This window comes from Narcine bancroftii, chromosome 3 (assembly GCF_036971445.1).
Source record: "Narcine bancroftii isolate sNarBan1 chromosome 3, sNarBan1.hap1, whole genome shotgun sequence".
Lineage (NCBI taxonomy): Eukaryota > Metazoa > Chordata > Chondrichthyes > Torpediniformes > Narcinidae > Narcine > Narcine bancroftii.
This window is the reverse complement of record NC_091471.1, coordinates 17,374,954-17,392,834: the sequence shown is the minus strand read 5'-3', so window position 1 is coordinate 17,392,834 and position 17,881 is coordinate 17,374,954. Positions and strand designations below refer to the sequence as shown.

The 17,881-nt window shown below is 45.9% G+C and overlaps 1 protein-coding gene across 1 annotated transcript; it reads left to right on the top strand.

Annotated features, from left to right (window-relative positions):
- Positions 1-997: 997 nt before the first annotated feature.
- On the top strand, positions 998-16,106 carry ap5s1 (adaptor related protein complex 5 subunit sigma 1). Its single transcript, XM_069923530.1, has 2 exons — positions 998-1,230; positions 15,035-16,106. The coding sequence occupies exons 1-2, from the start codon at positions 1,040-1,042 to the stop codon at positions 15,459-15,461; spliced, it is 618 nt and encodes a 205-aa protein (XP_069779631.1). The 5' UTR covers positions 998-1,039; the 3' UTR covers positions 15,462-16,106.
- The last annotated feature ends 1,775 nt before the right edge of the window (positions 16,107-17,881 follow it).

Genomic DNA, 17,881 nt, shown 5'->3' with positions numbered 1-17,881 from the left:
ATAGCTGCTCGAACAGTAAGCAGGGCCCGTGGCCATCCATTTTGAATGCCAACATACCATTCATAAGGGCAGAATGTGTGGTCGTCCACGCCGTCCATGTGGAGCAGCTGTGCCACTCATTCATGACGAGAAAGGCCGAAGATTCAGATGAAGAGCAGTTTAATTGCCTCATACCTGTTGGTGGCTGATGTAAGAAGTCGAGGGGTTGTCTGGCAGTCTTCTAGTCGAGCGAAATGACCATGTAGTCATATCTTGCGGAGTCTGCAGTGAAACTGGGCCTGTTTGCACCAGACTACAGGCTGAGAGGTCCAAAAAGGTGGGCAGCTCGTATCAGTGGGCTTGTGTCATTCATTGCGAAATGCCTTTTTGGACTGTCCGGGGTCACCTCTGTGGTCGGTGGGCTGTGCAGCGAACGAAAGAGGAAAACCACACAGAAGCCGTGAGTGAGTTGAACCAACCCACCCACTCTCGGAGAGCTCATCGGCGTGACGCCCGTGATCCTTTTCGGCCCCACCCACCAGGGCCACTGTGATTCCAGCCCAGTGCGAAGCTGCGCCTCCGTGACCCAGTTGGCTTGTGGATCAGGGCAACTCGCCACAGCAATAAACTTGATAGATAAACCGGTATTCATCCCTCTTCACTTGTGGCAGTCTGGATTGGCAGCATCTACCTGGAGAGGGAGCAGAAAATAAAGTATTTGGACCACAATTCCATGCAGAAGACTTAGTTATTCACAGGACTATGGTCCAACTGGTCAGGACCATCCTGTATCTCCTTCAATATACAAAAGTTACAAAACTGAACTTAAAAATAAACGGAAACATCCCCATCACGTTTAATCTGTGAAGGACCGGGCCAAAACTGCACTGGAATGTGGGTGCAGATGCGGTGAGAATCGAACCCTTGACCCCCAGCTCTCGGTCCTCGAACCAGGGACAGGAGCCAGCCGCCGCGCTGCACCCTGGGTAATGTAGTCCCGCGGGCGCATTCTCACGAGACTTCGATCTCCGACGCGGTTCCGTCAGGGGCCGCCATCGCCATGGTGCGGGGCTTCGTGCTGCTGGCGCTGGGCCGCGGGCGGAGCCGAGTCCTCTACTCGCGTCTGTTCGCCGCCGAGGAGCCGCCGGGGGGCCGGCGTGAGGAGGCCCCGGCTCCGGGATCCGAACAGCCTGGGCTCGGCCTTCAGCGCCGCCGGCTGAGGGCGAAGGAGCGGCTGGTGGCCGTGGCCAGGTGGGGGGAGTGGGGGGGAGGAGGGGGAGGGGGGGAGGAGGGGGAGGGGGGGGGGAGGGGGGGGGAGGGGGAGGGGGGGGGAGGAGAGGTAGGAGGGGGAGGGGGGGAGGAGGGGGAGGGGGGGAGGAGGGGGAGGGGGGGAGGAGGGGGAGGGGGAGAGGGATGGGGAGGGGGCGAATGGAGGGGGGGAGGAGGGGAATGGAGTGGGGGAGGGGGAGGAGTGGGGGGTGAGGGGGGGAGGGGGAGGGGGGGGGGAGGAGGGGGGGAGGGGGAGGAGGGGGGGGGAGGGGGAGGGGGGGGAGGGGGAGGAGGGGGGGGGAGGGGGAGGAGGGGGGGGGAGGGGGATGGGGATGGGGAGAGGGATGGGGATGGGGAGAGGGATGGGGAGGGGAGGGGGCGAATGGAGGGGGGAGTGGGGGAGGGGAATGGAGGGGGGAGTGGGGGAGGGGAATGGAGTGGGGGAGGGGAGGGGAATGGAGTGGGGGGAGGGGAATGGAGTGGGGGAGGGGGGGAGGGGGAGGAGGGGGGGATGGGGATGGGGGCGAATGGAGGGGGGAGTGGGGGAGGGGAATGGAGGGGGGAGGGGAGGGGAATGGAGGGGGGAGGGGAGGGGAATGGAGGGGGGAGGGGAATGGAGTGGGGGGAGGGGAATGGAGTGGGGGGAGGGGAATGGAGTGGGGGGGAGGGGAATGGAGTGGGGGGAGGGGAATGGAGTGGGGGGAGGGGAATGGAGTGGGGGGAGGGGAATGGAGTGGGGGGAGGGGAATGGAGTGGGGGGAGGGGAATGGAGTGGGGGGAGGGGAATGGAGTGGGGGGAGGGGAATGGAGTGGGGGGAGGGGGGGAGGGGGAGGAGATGGGGATGGGGAGAGGGATGGGGATGGGGGCGAATGGAGGGGGGAGTGGGGGAGGGGAATGGAGGGGGGAGGGGAGGGGAATGGAGTGGGGGAGGGGAATGGAGTGGGGGGAGGGGAATGGAGTGGGGGAGGGGAATGGAGTGGGGGGAGGGGATGGAGAGGGGCAGTGGGAAGGGCGGTGAGGAACAGGGTCGGGGGTGTAAATGGAGGCAGTGAGGAATGTGCTTGGAGTCTAAGCAGGTGTGTAGTGAGGGAAAGGGTAGGGTGTGTACTCAGGATTGGGGGTACAGACGAAGGGCATGTTGTGAGGAATGGAATGGGGTTGCAGTGAAGAACAGGGTAGTGGTGTGTGTCAATTTGGTGCTGTGAGGATTGAGGTGTCAGTTGAACTGGATTGTTTCAACGGTTTCGGATGAGTAAATGTGATGGGGTGTCGTGAGCAACTGGGGATGAGGGAGGAGTTAGTGAGCAGTTTTGGATTGGGGTTTGTGATGGGAAGGGCTTTAAGTGTGGATGTAGTGAGTATTTTGGGGGTGGGGTTGTGAGTGATTGACTGAGTCATGAGATCCAGCAGATATGTGAGGCTGGGTGGGACAGATTGAGCAGTTTGGACATTTTCTCAGGTGCAACAGGTAATCAAGGAAGCCACTGGAATGTTGGCCTGAATTTTTAGAAGGATTGAATTCAAAAGCAGGGAGGTTCTGCTGCAACTGTACAGAGTCCTGGTAACACCACACCTGGAGTTTTACTTTTTTTAAAATTTTTCACACTATGAACCATACTGACCAAAATACACACAAACATTTCCTTCTTGAATATACAGTGTCATTTTCTCTCCTTTCCCCCCCTCCCTTCCCTCCCTCTTTCACCCCCCCCCTCCCCACCCACTCAACGATAAACCCATTAAACAATGTCATCACACAATGAAAATAAACAAGAAATTTGTGTCTTCTACTTTTACACACTGGGTCAGTTCATTTCGTCTTCTTCCTGTCATTTTAGGCGGTGCAGGTCCACTGTAGGACTTCTCTGTTGTGTTCCATGTACGGTTACCAAATTTGTTCGAACACTGCGATGTTATTTCTTAATTGTATGTTATTTTTTCCAATGGAATACATTTATTCATTTCTATGTACCATTGCTGTACTCTCAGGCTATCTTCTAATTTCCAGGTTGACACAATACAGTTTTTTGCTGCAGCTAAGGCTATTATAATAAATCTTTTTTGTGCTCCATCCAAATCGAGTCCAAGTTCTTTACTTCTTATATTACTTAGAATAAAGATCTCTGGATTTTTTGGTATGTTGCTTTTTGTGATTATATTTAATACCTGATTTAAATCTTCCCAAAATTTTTCCACTTTCTCACATGCCCAAATTGCATGTACTGTTGTTCCTGTTTCCTTCTTACAACAAAAACATCTGTCTGATACTGTTGGGTCCCATTTATTTAACTTTTGGGGTGTGATGTATAGCCTGTGTAACCAATTATATTGTATCATGTGTAACCTCGTGTTTATTGTATTTCTCATAGTTTCGGAGCATAGATTTTCACATGTTTCATTCTTTATGTTTAGATCTTGTTCCCATTTTTGCCAACAGTGGCAGTTGCCTTAGACGCAGAGAAAGCCTTTGACAGAGTAGGATGGAATTATTTATTCAAAGTACTACAGAGGTTCAGCCTACCAGAGAAATATATTAATTGGATTAAAGCATTATATAAGGGACCATTGGCAAAGGTGACAGTAAATGGATATATATCAAGCCAATTTAAATTAATCAGATCAGCTAGGTAGGAATGTCCACTATCTCCCTCACTGTTCGCATTAGTTATAGAACCACTGGCAGAACTGATAAGAACAGAAAATAAAATAAGAGGGATAAAAATAAAAGAGAAGGAATATAAAATCAGTCTATTTGCAGATGATGTCATAGTATACTTAACAGAACCAGAAATATCAATAAAAGAATTACATAAGAAATTGAAGGAATATGGAAAAGTATCGGGGTACAAGATCAACGTAAATAAAAGTGAAGCGATGCCAATGAATAATGCAGATTTCTCAAAGTTTAAGAAAGAATCACCATTTAGATGGCAAAAACAAGCAATTCGATACTTAGGTATACAACTAGATAATAATCTAGGCCATCTGTACAAACTAAATTATCAGGCATTAATAAAGAAATTACAAGACGACTTAGAACATTGGAAAGACTTACCGCTAACACTGATAGGAAGGGTAAATTGCATTAAAATGAATGTCTTCCCAAGGATACAATACCTATTTCAATCATTACCAATTCACCTTACAGAGAAATTCTTCAAGGAGCTAAAGAAAATAATAAGGAAATTCTTATGGAAAGGGGGGAAACTGAGGATAGCGCTAGATAAATGAACAGAATGTTACAAACAAGGGGGCTTACAGCTACCAAACTTTAAGAATTATTATAGAGCAGCACAATTAAGATACCTATCAGATTTTTATCAAACAAAGGAAAAACCAGATTAGAGCTAGATAAAATAGGGGAGAAGGTACCTGAACATATACCATAAAAGTGGGATGAAAAACTGGTGCAACATAGGAATTCACCAGTATTGCACCATCTGCTCAACATTTGGAAGAAGATTCACGTAGAAAGGAATAAAGCAAATGATCAACTACCAAAATTAATATTGACGCAAAATCAACTAATCCCTTTCACAATAGATAACCTTTCCTTTAGAGAATGGGAGAGAAAAGGGATCAAAAGAATAGAAAATTGTTTTTCGGGAAATAAATTATTATCTTTTGAACAAATGGAGGACAAATATAATATAATCACGATACAATGTTTACATACCACCAACTGAAAACCTACTTGAAGGACAAATTGGGAAGCAGACTGAGGTTACCAGAAGGAAGCAATTTTGAATATATGATTACAGACACAATGATAATTAAAAGATTTATAACAAACATGTACATCAAACTGCAAGAGAAAGAACAAGGAAACAAGTGGTCTGCTTACTTGAGGAAGGATATACTGTCCTTGGAGAGGGTGTAGAGTAGGTTCACAGAGATGAGAGGGAGAGCTTATGTGGATGGAGTAAGTCAACTTGAACAATAAATCAGAAAAAGGTCCCAGATTCAGCCATCTAGCCCATCGACCCTGTTCCGCCATTCAGTAAGATCATGGCTGATTTGGCCAAGGACTTGGCTCCACTCACATGTCTCTTCCCCATAACCCTTAATATTTCTATTATGCAAATCTATCTGTGTCTTAACTACAGATGCTCCTCAATTTACAATGGGGCTATGTTCCAACAAACCCATCGTAAATCGATAAAGAGTACCGCACCTACCATTTTTTATAATTAAATTTAGAACACCTTTATTCCACACTGAAAAAAAGCCATTAACGTACACAGCTGAAAGCACACTGGACATAAAGAAAGTTTGAAGCATTGAACTAAAATTAATGGCTGGATGGTGAGGACGCTAAAGTGACAGGGTCATCAATTTCACTCTCTTCTATTGATGCTCGAGAACACCTCGTAGAAAGCACTGGGGCATTGCTGCTTGTTGAAGGCACTGGGGCATCGACACTTGTTGATGGTTTAATAATAATAATAATAATAATAATAACAATTACAGCACGGAAACAGGCCATTAGGCCCTTCTAGTCCGCACCGAACCAAACACCCCTTTCTAATCCCACCTCCCTGCACAATGCCCAGTTTAACAGCCATAGTCTTCTTCAGGTAGATATTAATTTTGACTGGACAGATTGTTCCTTCTTTTCATTGTAAATTTCTCTGTAGCAAGTAAGAGCATCCTGTATCTGCCTGTCTCTCGTAATTGACGTCCATTTCTTCTAACATCCATATGCTACTTCTGATAGTAGCAAGCACCTCAGCCTGTTTCTTTGTTGTGAACTTTATTGGTGCTTCTATAACTTTGCTTCCTCTGCCTCAGTTTCTTTATTTCTTGCTTCCACCTGTTCAATCAGCTCCTCATTGGAAGCTCTTCAGCTTCAATGACCTCTTCATCCATTTCCAATTCTCGCTGTTTCCCAAGCACTAATGTCTTATTTTGTACTTCATCAACTGCAGAATCTTTGCCAAAGCCTTTTTGAAAGGTGCTCACAAATGTCTTCAAAGCTTTCTTTCAAATGCTATGTTATGAGCCCAGAGGACCCCAAAACCCCAGCAGCGATAGGTTTTCACCAAGACAAATGGTACAAAAGTTGCCTTTAATTATCTTTAAACATGAAAACAGGATCAAACTTTAATTTATCACTATTAACTAATCTAACTTAACCCCCTTCTAATTCTAAGCAAACATGTGTGTAATGTGAGTTTAAGTTCGGAAAAGCTTTGATTCACAGTCCAATCTCACTTCTCATGCCTCCAAGTTTACTGGTTGCAGGCAATTCTTAGACTGAGCACAGAATTTAACACTTATGAAGTTCACCAGGCTTTGGTGCTTGAAAGGTAAATGGTTACCGCTCAGGAAGGTTCTTGTCAGTTTTCAGAGAGAGATTTGTTGTTTGTTGGACACCCACACTGATTCCTTTTAATCAATCACTTCAGTGTCTTGCTGAAGAAACTTGCCCCGTGTTAGGTAAAAACATCATGAGCTGGGAATGTAGAGGGAGTCACCCAGTGCTGGGCTGTAACAAGATGCAATTGTGACCTTGTACTCTCAAGATAAGAGTGGGAATGACAAATTGATGTGCAGGAGGCTAGCAGAGAGGGATAGCAACAGTTTATTCATTGGACAATGTAATGGTATGATAATTTACTAAGTACGTATCCTGAGGTATAAAAAAAACACCACTTGCTGACAACGGCAGAATGCGCCTTCTCCAACTAACACTGTTAGTTGCAAGTGTTACAATCTGGCAATAAAGAACAAAGAACCTTGATTTCGACTCAGTCTGGTGTTTGACTCACTCATTCATGAACAAAGCAGACCTAATACCCGTCAGGGTTCTCCAGATGGTAACCTCTTTCTTTCAGGTCATCACAGAGTTCCTTTTTGTTTCTCTTATTCCAAGTGAAACATTAGGCAGCCAGTCCTCTCCTCTTGTATGAACCACAAGGGCTTTCTTTGACCAGGCTGAACTAAGCACTCACAACCCGTCTTCAGAATGGAGTTTTTTGTTTTATTCATTCTGACATGATTCTTATTCTAGAATAGATTTATTTTTGGTATTAGCACAATTACAAGACCGTGTATTGAAGGTGAATATAAGAGTAGGATTTTGTCTGATCATTCTTTGCTATTAATAACATGTACTGGTTCGGAGAGAATTGAGAATGTTTATCTTTGGAGATTTAATTCTCTGTTGTTGAATTCTGTAAATTTATAAGGGATTAAACACAGCTCTTTTTGGAAATAAATATGGATTCAGTTGATAGTAAATTTGTTTTATGGGATGCTTTAAAAGCTTATTTAAGGAGACAAGTTATTAGTTTTACTGCTAAAATTAAGAAACAACACGTAGTCTGAGTAAGTAGATTGAAGGAGGAGATAGAGATTTTGCAAAAGGATTTACAAAAATGTTGCCTGGGTTTCAGCATCTGGAATACAAGGAAAGATTGAGCAAATTAGATCTTTATTCCTCGGAACGCAGGAGGCTGAGAGGGGATTTGATAGAGGTGTTTAAGATAATGGGAGGGATAGATAGAGTTGATGTGGAAAGGCTTTTCCCATTGAGAGTAGGAGAGATGGATACAAGAGGTCATGGGTGGAGAGTTGACGGGCAAAGGTTTAGGAGTAACACGAGGGGGAACTTCTTTACTCAGAGAGTGGTTACTTTGTGGAATGGGCTTCTGGGAAAGGTGGTGGAGGCAGGGTCAATTTTGTCATTTAAGAAAGAGTTGGATGAGTATATGGATGGGAGGGGGATGGAGGGATATGGGCAGAGAGCTGGTAAGTGGGATTAGAGGAGGGTACTTGGATCAGTGTGGACTAGAAGCGCCAAATTGCCCTGTTTCCATGCTGTGATTGTTATATGGTTATATGGATTTACAACGAAATTCTATGGAAGCTAAGAAAGTATGTTTATTTAATCTGAAGTTATATAATTTGTTACAAACTTATAAATTTGAGAAATTATTATAGAAAACTAGTCAGAGGTCACAAATTATTAGCTTGGCCGTTAAAAATGAAACAAGCTTCTACAACAATAAATGCTGTTTGATATGATTCAACGATTACATGTAAACCTCAGGAAATTAATGATGTGTTTTGAAAATTTTATGTAAAATTGTATACTTCTGAACTATTGGAGGATGAGGATAATTTTTAAATCTGATTTGGATCTACCTCTTTTGAATGATAGGGATATTAGGCATTTGGATGCTTCTTTTATTGCTAAAGAAGTAATCGATGCACTTCGATCTATGCCAAGTGGGAGGTCCCCAGGAGATGACGGTTTTACTTCTGAATTCTATAAAGAATTTCAGGATATATTAATTCCTTTTATTGATGGATGTACTGAAACATGTGACAGAGGTTCATTCTTTTCCGGATTCTTTTTCTAAAGCATTTATTACAGTTATTCTTTAGAAAGATAGGGATCCAATGAAAGCAGAGTCTTATAGAGCTATTTCTTTATTAAATGTTGATTATAAAAATGTGGCGAAGGTTCTAGCTAAAGGTTAGCTAAATATTTACCAGGTTTAATTCATGTGGATCAGGTGGATTTTATTAAAAATCGGTATTCAGCAGATAATATTGTAAAGTTCTATTCTTTAATTAATGTTTCTCGGGAGCAATCGACCTACCAATGGTTATTTCTCGATGCACAGAAGGCTTTTGATAGAGTGAAATGGAGTTTTTTTATTTAAAGTTTTGGAGAAATTTAACTTTGGGCCTTTTTTTAATGGTGGGGTTAAGGCCTTATATGAGAAGACCTACTGCTAGAGTTGTGTCAAATGGACAGTTATCTTCACCTTTTATGTTAACTAGATCGACTAGGCAAGGCTGTCCTTTGTCGCCAGCTCTATTTGCATTGGTTATTGAACCTTTGGCTCAGATGATTAGACAAGATAGTAATTTTAAAGGTATTAAGCTTGCTGCTGACTGTAAAGCTGCAGAACTCAGCCCTCTCTCTTTCTCTCTCAGAGAAAAGCCTAACTCCCTCTCTGCTTGCAAAACCACATGACCCTCTTAGAACAGCAAACAGCACTCCCAGACAGCCTGTGGTTCTTTCATCTGTTGCTTTTCAAAACAACAATCCATTAGTGAAGTCTCTTGGGCACTCTCCAAAGCTTTTGCAAAGGCTCTTGGAGCCAGCCTGTTTAGCTTGAGCAGAGCTCTAGTATTTTAAATGAGATCTGTTTTGAAGTGTTTTTATGAGACCTACACTAAAAAAAACCTGCCCCAATTTATCTCCCAAAAGCATATCTATAATCTGTCTCAGCTGTTCATGCATTGCCTTGTGACTTCTTCCCACACTGCAGGGATGGTCAGGATAGCATTTAGAATGTTAAAACCTTTTCAAAACTCTTGGAGTGCTCGAGCATATTCAGTCATTTCAACAGCCTGGGCAAACATTTGGTGTAAATAGTACACTTTGAATGTAGCTATTGCACCTTGGTGCATTGGTTAAATCACACATGTCAAACTCTGGCCCAAATTTGGCCCGTGATATAATTATATTTGGCCCGCAAGATCATTTCAAAAATGTATTAGAGGTGGCCCGCTGGCCGCCGCGCCAGTATAGTGCGTGCCCAGTAATACAACAAATCCCAGAATGCATTGGCGTCAGCCCGCTAATCGCCCCCACCTCCTCTGTTTACGTTGCAGGGTCTCACCATGGACTCTGGTTTTGGGGCCTGGACGGTGTCAGGGGAAGCCAAGGCCGCTTCCTAGCGCCCGGAACTGGAGGCCTCGGGCTTGACCTCGCCAGGACCGTTGCCCACTCCCCCTCCCTGCCGCAGGCCGACCCGCGACTCACGGTGACGGGGCCGCTGATCCCCCGAGATCCTGCCCTGCAGCGAGAGCCGATGCCCCCGCACTGTCGAGGTCCAACCCGATCGTCCGCAAACCTCGCCCTCCCGCACACAGGCCTGAGTAAGTATTATGAACTTTAATCTCAGGATAAAACGATCTTCCAATAGTTTCATGTCACAGTGATAAATATATTCCTGGTTAAAAATGGTCCTGCACCTGGATACAAGCTCATTAGGCATAAAACTTGAAAAGTGTGTAAATCAAAGGATATCTGTACCAATGGAAAAAAGGGCATGGCAAATAACCCTGCTAGAGTTCATGCCCACAATCAGTCACCCATTTGATTGTTTCAGGAATCATGTTATTCTCCCACATTCTCAATAGCCCTCAGATTTTACTATTCGACAGCACACTAGCAACATTTGACAAATCCTCGATAGAGAAATATTATTTATTGAATATTTTATTTCTCATTTGTTAATGCTTCTGGAAAGAGTTTATCCAAAACTATTATTAAACATTTATTTTTAATAAGAAAAAGTTTAACATTACATATGTTGAAAGAAGAGAAAACATGCAGATGTTGTTGAAAATTTTCAATAAATATTTAGTTCGGCCCTCGACTTAGTCCAAGTTTTTAATTTTGGCCCTCCGTGAATTTGAGTTTGACACCCCTGGGTTAAATGAATGAGGTTGTGTTGGGTGGCAAAAACATAACCTTTACATAAGGATGAATGTCACCGAGATGCTGTGGATGCCATGGAGCATAGGCTAACATCAGTAGAATGTTGTATGGGATGTTTTGATGACAATATTCTTTTGCCTGGGGAATAAAACAGTTCAAAAACCAGTCTTCAAATAATGCTAATGACTTCCAGGCTTTCTTGTTCTTCTCCAGTGTAATTACTTTCCTCTTTTTCTTCTCACCAGAAACAGGAGACACACATGGACGTTTAGTAGAAATGTGGGTTGTTTATGGTGCACTCATTCATGTGACTGCTACAGAGACTGCAAGCATGGTTAGTCAGCATTTCAAAAGAGTATGCTGTACAATACTCTTGCTTGACGTTGCCATCACCAAGCATCATGAGAGAGATGTGTATCGTATATCGCAAATGCAGGGGCAGATCAGGATTTGAAAATGAAAGTACGGATTCGTACCATTTTAAATTCGAAAAATCGTGAGAGGGGAGCACCTATATGTTTAATGAGGTAGCCTCCACTGCTTCCTTGGACAGCATATTCCACATAGTCACTGCTCTCTGGGAGAAGCAGTTCTTATCTTTGTCTTAAATCCCTCCCCCACCCCTAACCCCCTCCCCAGGATTTTGAGGGTACATCCCCTAGTTCTAGTTTTACCTACTAGTTGAAACAACTTACCTGCTTCCATCTTATCTATTCCTAACATAGAACAATACAGGCCCTTTGGCCCACAGTTTTGTGTTGACCTCATGACTACTCTCTTCTTTGGCTTGGCTTCGCGGACGAAGATTTATGGAGGGGGTAAAAAGTCCACGTCAGCTGCAGGCTCGTTTGTGGCTGACAAGTCCGATGCGGGACAGGCAGACACGATTGCAGCGGTTGCAGGGGAAAATTGGTGGGTTGGGGTTGGGTGTTGGGTTTTTCCTCCTTTGCCTTTTGTCAGTGAGGTAGGCTCTGCGGTCTTCTTCAAAGGAGGTTGCTGCCCGCCAAACTGTGAGGCGCCAAGATGCACGGTTTGAGGCGATATCAGCCCACTGGCGGTGGTCAATGTGGCAGGCACCAAGAGATTTCTTTAGGCAGTCCTTGTACCTTTTCTTTGGTGCACCTCTGTCACGGTGGCCAGTGGAGAGCTCGCCATATAACACGATCTTGGGAAGGCGATGGTCCTCCATTCTGGAGACGTGACCCATCCAGCGCAGCTGGATCTTCAGCAGCGTGGACTCGATGCTGTCGACCTCTGCCATCTCGAGTACTTCGACGTTAGGGATGTAAGCGCTCCAATGGATGTTGAGGATGGAGCGGAGACAACGCTGGTGGAAGCGTTCTAGGAGCCGTAGGTGGTGCCGGTAGAGGACCCATGATTCGGAGCCGAACAGGAGTGTGGGTATGACAACGGCTCTGTATACGCTTATCTTTGTGAGGTTTTTCAGTTGGTTGTTTTTCCAGACTCTTTTGTGTAGTCTTCCAAAGGCGCTATTTGCCTTGGCGAGTCTGTTGTCTATCTCATGACTACTCTAACATGCTTAGAATTACCCCACTGCATAACCCACCATTTTCCTCAGTTGCATTTATCTATCTAGTAGTCTCTTAAAAGAACCAATTGTACTTGCCTTCACCACCATTGTTGGCTATGCATTCCATGCATCCATCACACTCTGTGTGGAAAAACTTGCTTCTTATATGCCTCTATACTTCCAAGCACTTTAAAACAATACCCCTTCGTATTAACCACTTCAACCCTGGAAATAAGTCGCTGGCTATCTGCACAATCAGTGCTTCTTATCATCTTGTACATCTCTATCAGGTCACCCCTCATCCTCTGTTGGTCCAAGGAGAAATGACCAGGTTTACTCATCCTATCTCCAATCCAAGCAACATCCAAGTAAATCTCTAAACTCTTTCTGTAGCATCCACATCCTTCCTGTAGAGTGTTGACTAGTTCTGAACACCATATTTGATATGGGATCTATCTAAAGTGGCATTGTATAGCTGCAACATTACCTCAGTCATTGAACTCAATCCCGTGATTAATGAAGGCCAAATGCTATGTGACTTCTTAAGAGGGCAGCTTTAAGTAGGTGCTTTCAAATTGCAGCACTCGGGTAGCCCTCCTGGGACCTGGGTGTGATTATTTGGTCATGAATGGAGGATGTACCTTTCAAATCACAGGTGAACCTACCTGTAAAATTGGCAACCCAGTGATTTAAGGGGAATCCCGCCTCCGTGATGACGTGGTAAGTGACGCATCACGCACTCAAGGGAACTATAGGCCATCAGTCTTCCCCACCCTCGTCAGTCGCAGCCCCACTCCCGTTAGTCGCCTCCTTCCCCATCAATCTCCACCCCTCACCGTCATTCACCAACCTCACCGTCAATTGCCACAACCCCCTGTTAGTCGTCCTCCCTGACAGTCACCATGCCCACCGTCAGTTGTGCCCTCCTCCCCTCAGTGATGTGCCATTGCCGCGAGGGGGGCTGGTTTCTGGTGTAACGTGCCGCTCCGGTTCACAGCTACGGTTCAATGTGGGAGCAGTGGCAATCTTCCTTACCCATAATCCCCTAAATCACTGAAACCGCTCTCCAGCTCTTTCCCCCCCTCCCCACCCCCAGCGGCAGCGACCTCTCTCACCCCACAGCAATGATCTCTCCCCCCGCAACCTCTCTCTACACACAACCCCACCTCCCCCCCAGTGACAGCAACCTCTCTCAATCTCTGCAGCAGTAACCATTCTTCCACTCGATCACGGCAGCGGCATCTCAGCCAGGGATTTCCCTGTGACGCAAGCGCTGATATCACCAGAGTAAGTGGGTCGGCCATTTCCCCTTTCAAACCGACGGACCCGGATGCCTGGATAAGTTTAACTGGGTTTCCTGACCAACTCTGAGGTAGGTCAGGGACGCATTTGGGTTCTGACCTGGTTGGACCCTTTCAAATAGCCAAACGTGTAAATTGCCTGGTTAACCCCATTTTACATGGCAGTTTGAAATGACCTACCATCCTCTGGACACAGACCCCAAGATCTCTCAGTTTGTCCACGTCGTTGAGAGTCCTCCCATTAGCATTGTATTCTCCCTTCAAATTGAAATGAACCTCCTCACACTTTTCTGGATTAAACGCCACCTGCCATTTCTTAGCCCAGCTCTGCATCCTATCAATAATTTAATATATTTCTATTATATCCCAGTCATTCTTCTAAACTCCACCAAATGTATGTAAACAAGAAATCTGCAGATGCTGGGCTCCAGTGCTATGCACAAGAGTGCTCGAGAAACTTATCAGGTCATTGAGCGTCGATTGAAAGCAAATAGAAGTCAACGTTTCAGGCCTAAGCTCTTCTCCAGATGTGATTCATTTCTCTGAATGACCTGCAGAGTTTCTCCAGCACTCTTGTGCATCCTAGCAAGTCATGTCTACCACATTGTAGTCCCTTTGCCACTACCTATTTTGGGGGCTGGTGGTGGGCTATCCTTGGGGTAGTGGAGACTGTTCAAAAATGAGGGCAAACCCACAGACCAGTTTGCTCACAATCTGGAGGGCCTAGTGTCAAATTTAGGGTCAGTGTTAGGATTCAAGTTAGTGTTAGGGTTAATAATAGGGTTAACTTATCTCTATCCCTCTGTAGGCTCTCTGTGTACTTTGCACATTTTGCCTTTCTGCTCAATTTAGTGTCACTCGCTGGAGTTTAAATACAGGAATGAGGTTTATGGCGAAAAGGCAGGCAGGTGGAGCTGAGTCCACAACCAGATCAGCCATGATCTTGTTGAATGGTGGAGCAGCCCCCCAACAGGCCAATGGTCAACTCCTGCTCTAATTTCTATGTTCTTATGAATAGTAGAATGAAGAGACTGCATGTGAGCTCTGGAGAATGAGTGGGATAAGGGGTAGGTATGATGAGTGGTTGGAGAATTTGGGGGAAAAGGAGCCATGTGCTACAGACCTTGAGGAGTAAGTTAGTGCCCCTCATATACCTCAGTCGTTACTCAGATTCCTTTGTCAGATCTCCAGTTTGGTCCAATTTCTTTCTTTCTTGATAACTTACATTAATATACTCTCACGAATGCAAGAATTCAGGCATGTAGCATCTGACTCTGGCACAACTCTGGCTTGAGGAGAAAGTATGGTGGAGGAAGAAGTGACATGTGGAGGGACCGAGAGAGCTTTTATGGAAATACGGAGCTTGTGCTCCATGTGTCTGTGGCTGGAGGAGGGTGAGCAGTAAGTGCAAGTGGCAGTGAGATGTAGACATTGTGCATGAAATCAATGCAGCATAAATGTGAGCTCTCTGCGCCTTTTCTTTGCAGGCAAGTATCTTCCTCCTGCATTTTGGTTCGACAGGCAGCAGATAAGCCACTCTGTGAATCGGGGTCTGCGATTGGGGAGGAATCCATTGGGTTTCCGGAGCCAGATTTGGGTGTGTTCCGGCTTTCTGCTGGTGACGTCTTCACGGAAGAAACAATTGTGGTGTGGATGGGAGTCCTCTCTCTGGGTTTTGCCCTAATCTGCGACTTGAATGAGAACCTCATGCTGGCTGAAAACACCCTTCGGTTGTTGGTCAAGTATTTTAAGGAACATCTGAAGCTGTTTGTTCAAAGCAATGACATTGTGCTCAAGACGGACAAAATCGAGGCAATCCTGAACATGTTCTTGCCACATGGTCAGCTGATGTTTATTAACTGTTGTTTTCTTCAAAGTCTGGAGAAAGAACTCAGTGCTTCCATGTTCAAGTAAAACTAAAGCACCAGTTGCCAAAGAGAGTCAGCGGTTCAGAAAGAGTAGAATGTTCAAGTTTAGTCACGTGTGAAATATCTTCAACCTGAAATGTTAACTCAGTCTGTCTGATCAAAGATACCTCCTGAATATATCCAGTTTTTTAATCAGTGCAGTCTCGACAGAACTTTCACTTTCCTGCCAGCTTTGTACTTACTCTCCATATGGCTGACCTATCCTGTTGAATGTGCTAGCCTTTCCTGGCATAAATATTACCTCATCATTTGGTCTTTCATTCTGATCCTGAATAAGATAAAAGTGGAGGTTGATTCGGAGGGGGTGGGGGGGGGGGGGGGTGAGAATGATCCCAGCCACACCCTTTTCCAAACCAGTAATGCAACATTTACAGAGTCTAACTGCAATCAATTGTTTGGTGATTGGTGCCCATATAGAGAGAAAAGAAGATTCTGATGTAGTGAAAGCTCACGAGTAGCATCTTCGCTACTGTGGTCAACATCAGAATTAATTTTCATGAATATGCCACTTTTTTGCCAGGACCACTGGGCACCTGGTGACATTTTTCCATACCTTGATGAAGGGCTGAAATCTGAAATGTTGGTTATGTATCTTTATTTTTGCTTATGTAAATTATACTGTTTGACCTACTCAGTTTCTCCAGCATTGTGTTTTTTACTTTAGACTACAGGTACAGGGAATTTGAAAGGGAAAAAAAAGAACAGCTTTAGGAACTCAGCAATACAAGCCACACTTGTAGGGCAAAGAGGTAGTTTCTGGTGTTGTGTACATGATTGCTTTATCAGAATCTCAAATTATAGGTATCTGATCGTTACCACCTCGCTGTCTGTAGGCTCTTTTAGGTGGTCAGAATACCCCAATGTAAAGCCTTATATTCTACCCCTATGAGGCTGATGAGGTACCCACCTGAATGCACCTCCGAGCTGCTGACACCAACCCTCCTCTGGGAGGGATAATTGGTGGATTGCCGGGCTCTGCCAACCGCCACTGCTCCGACGTCCCCCCGCCAACTGCCCCTGCCCCGACATCCCCCCGCCAACCGCCCCAGCCCCGACGTACTGTCGACCTCCTTCAGTAGGGCCGGGTCTGTCGAGGCAGCGGCAGGGCGGGGGGCGGATTTCGGGTGCGGGGCGGAGGGCTGTCGGGCAGTGGGGCGGGGGGTGGCTTTCGGGCAGTGGGGCGGGATTGGCCTTTGGGGGAACGTCGAGGCTGTCACAGCCAGCTGGCCGCTCCTGCACTGGGGCCACTCTCTGCTGCTCAAAATGCAACATAGTAATGGCCATCTTCCCTACCCATAAATCCCACGCAGCTGGAACTGTGTGGGAAACACAGAGCGGTTTCACCTGTCTGGGGGATTATGGGTAGGGAAGACGGCCATTGCTATGCCGCATACTTATGACGGGTGGCACTGCGGCACCAGTGACCCGCCTTCATCAGATGCAGAGGCGCTACGAGGCGCCTCTGGACGTCAATGGGCCCTTTCAGGTGGACTGGGCAATGCTGTAGCAGCCTTTTAGGCTGCCACCTGAAAGCTGAGTCTTCAGGTTGGGATCTGCTCCTGCAGGCACCTCAAGGCAGAGGATGCTCCTGAAAGTGGCTTGTGAGAGCTTCTGGACAGATTGGCTGCTGTCCTTTCAATGGAGACTGCACTTCAGAGGTGCTGCATTGGTTGCAAAGCACTTTGGGATGCCCCTGGGGTGTTGGCGACTCAGAAATGAAGTCACTTTTGTTAGCAACATACAGTAATTGATGTCAGTAGGCCCTTTCAAGCTGCTGTGTAAAATGGGGTTAACCGGCAATTTTCCTGGTTAGTGCACCACTCACGCGGCAGCTTCAAAGGGTCCAACCCGGTCAGTATGGTCCAAATTCAATTGGGTCCCTGACCTACCTCTGAGTTAGTCAGGGAACCCAGTTAAACTTACCTAAGTTGCATCCACCAGCGGCTTGAAAACAAAACTGGCTGACCCGGTTGTCCAGTGACGTCAGCACTTGCGTGCATACGTCACCGGGTTGCATCTACTGAAATGTGCGGTGCTTAAATCCTGCTGCTCCTCCAGTGACTGCAGTATTTGCCTGACAGTGGTGGTCACAACAGTTGCCTGCTATACTGCAGCACAGCAGAATTCCTTAGCCAGCATCTGAAGATCGTTCCCGTTCACCATTTGGACTTCAATTTGTCACTTTCAGTCGTACTTCTGGTAAGTGTGTGGTACGCCATTCAAAACGTAATCGCAGGGGCGGGATCCCCCTTAAATCATTGAGTTGGCGATTTAATGGGTTGATCCCTCTGCAGCTTAAAAGGTGCTAGAAGCACCTTTACCCACTAATCGATCTTCAGTCCCAGGAAGGCTACCCAGGAACTGCAGCTTAAAAGTGCCTACTGTTTAGGTTTTATCTGTGCTGTT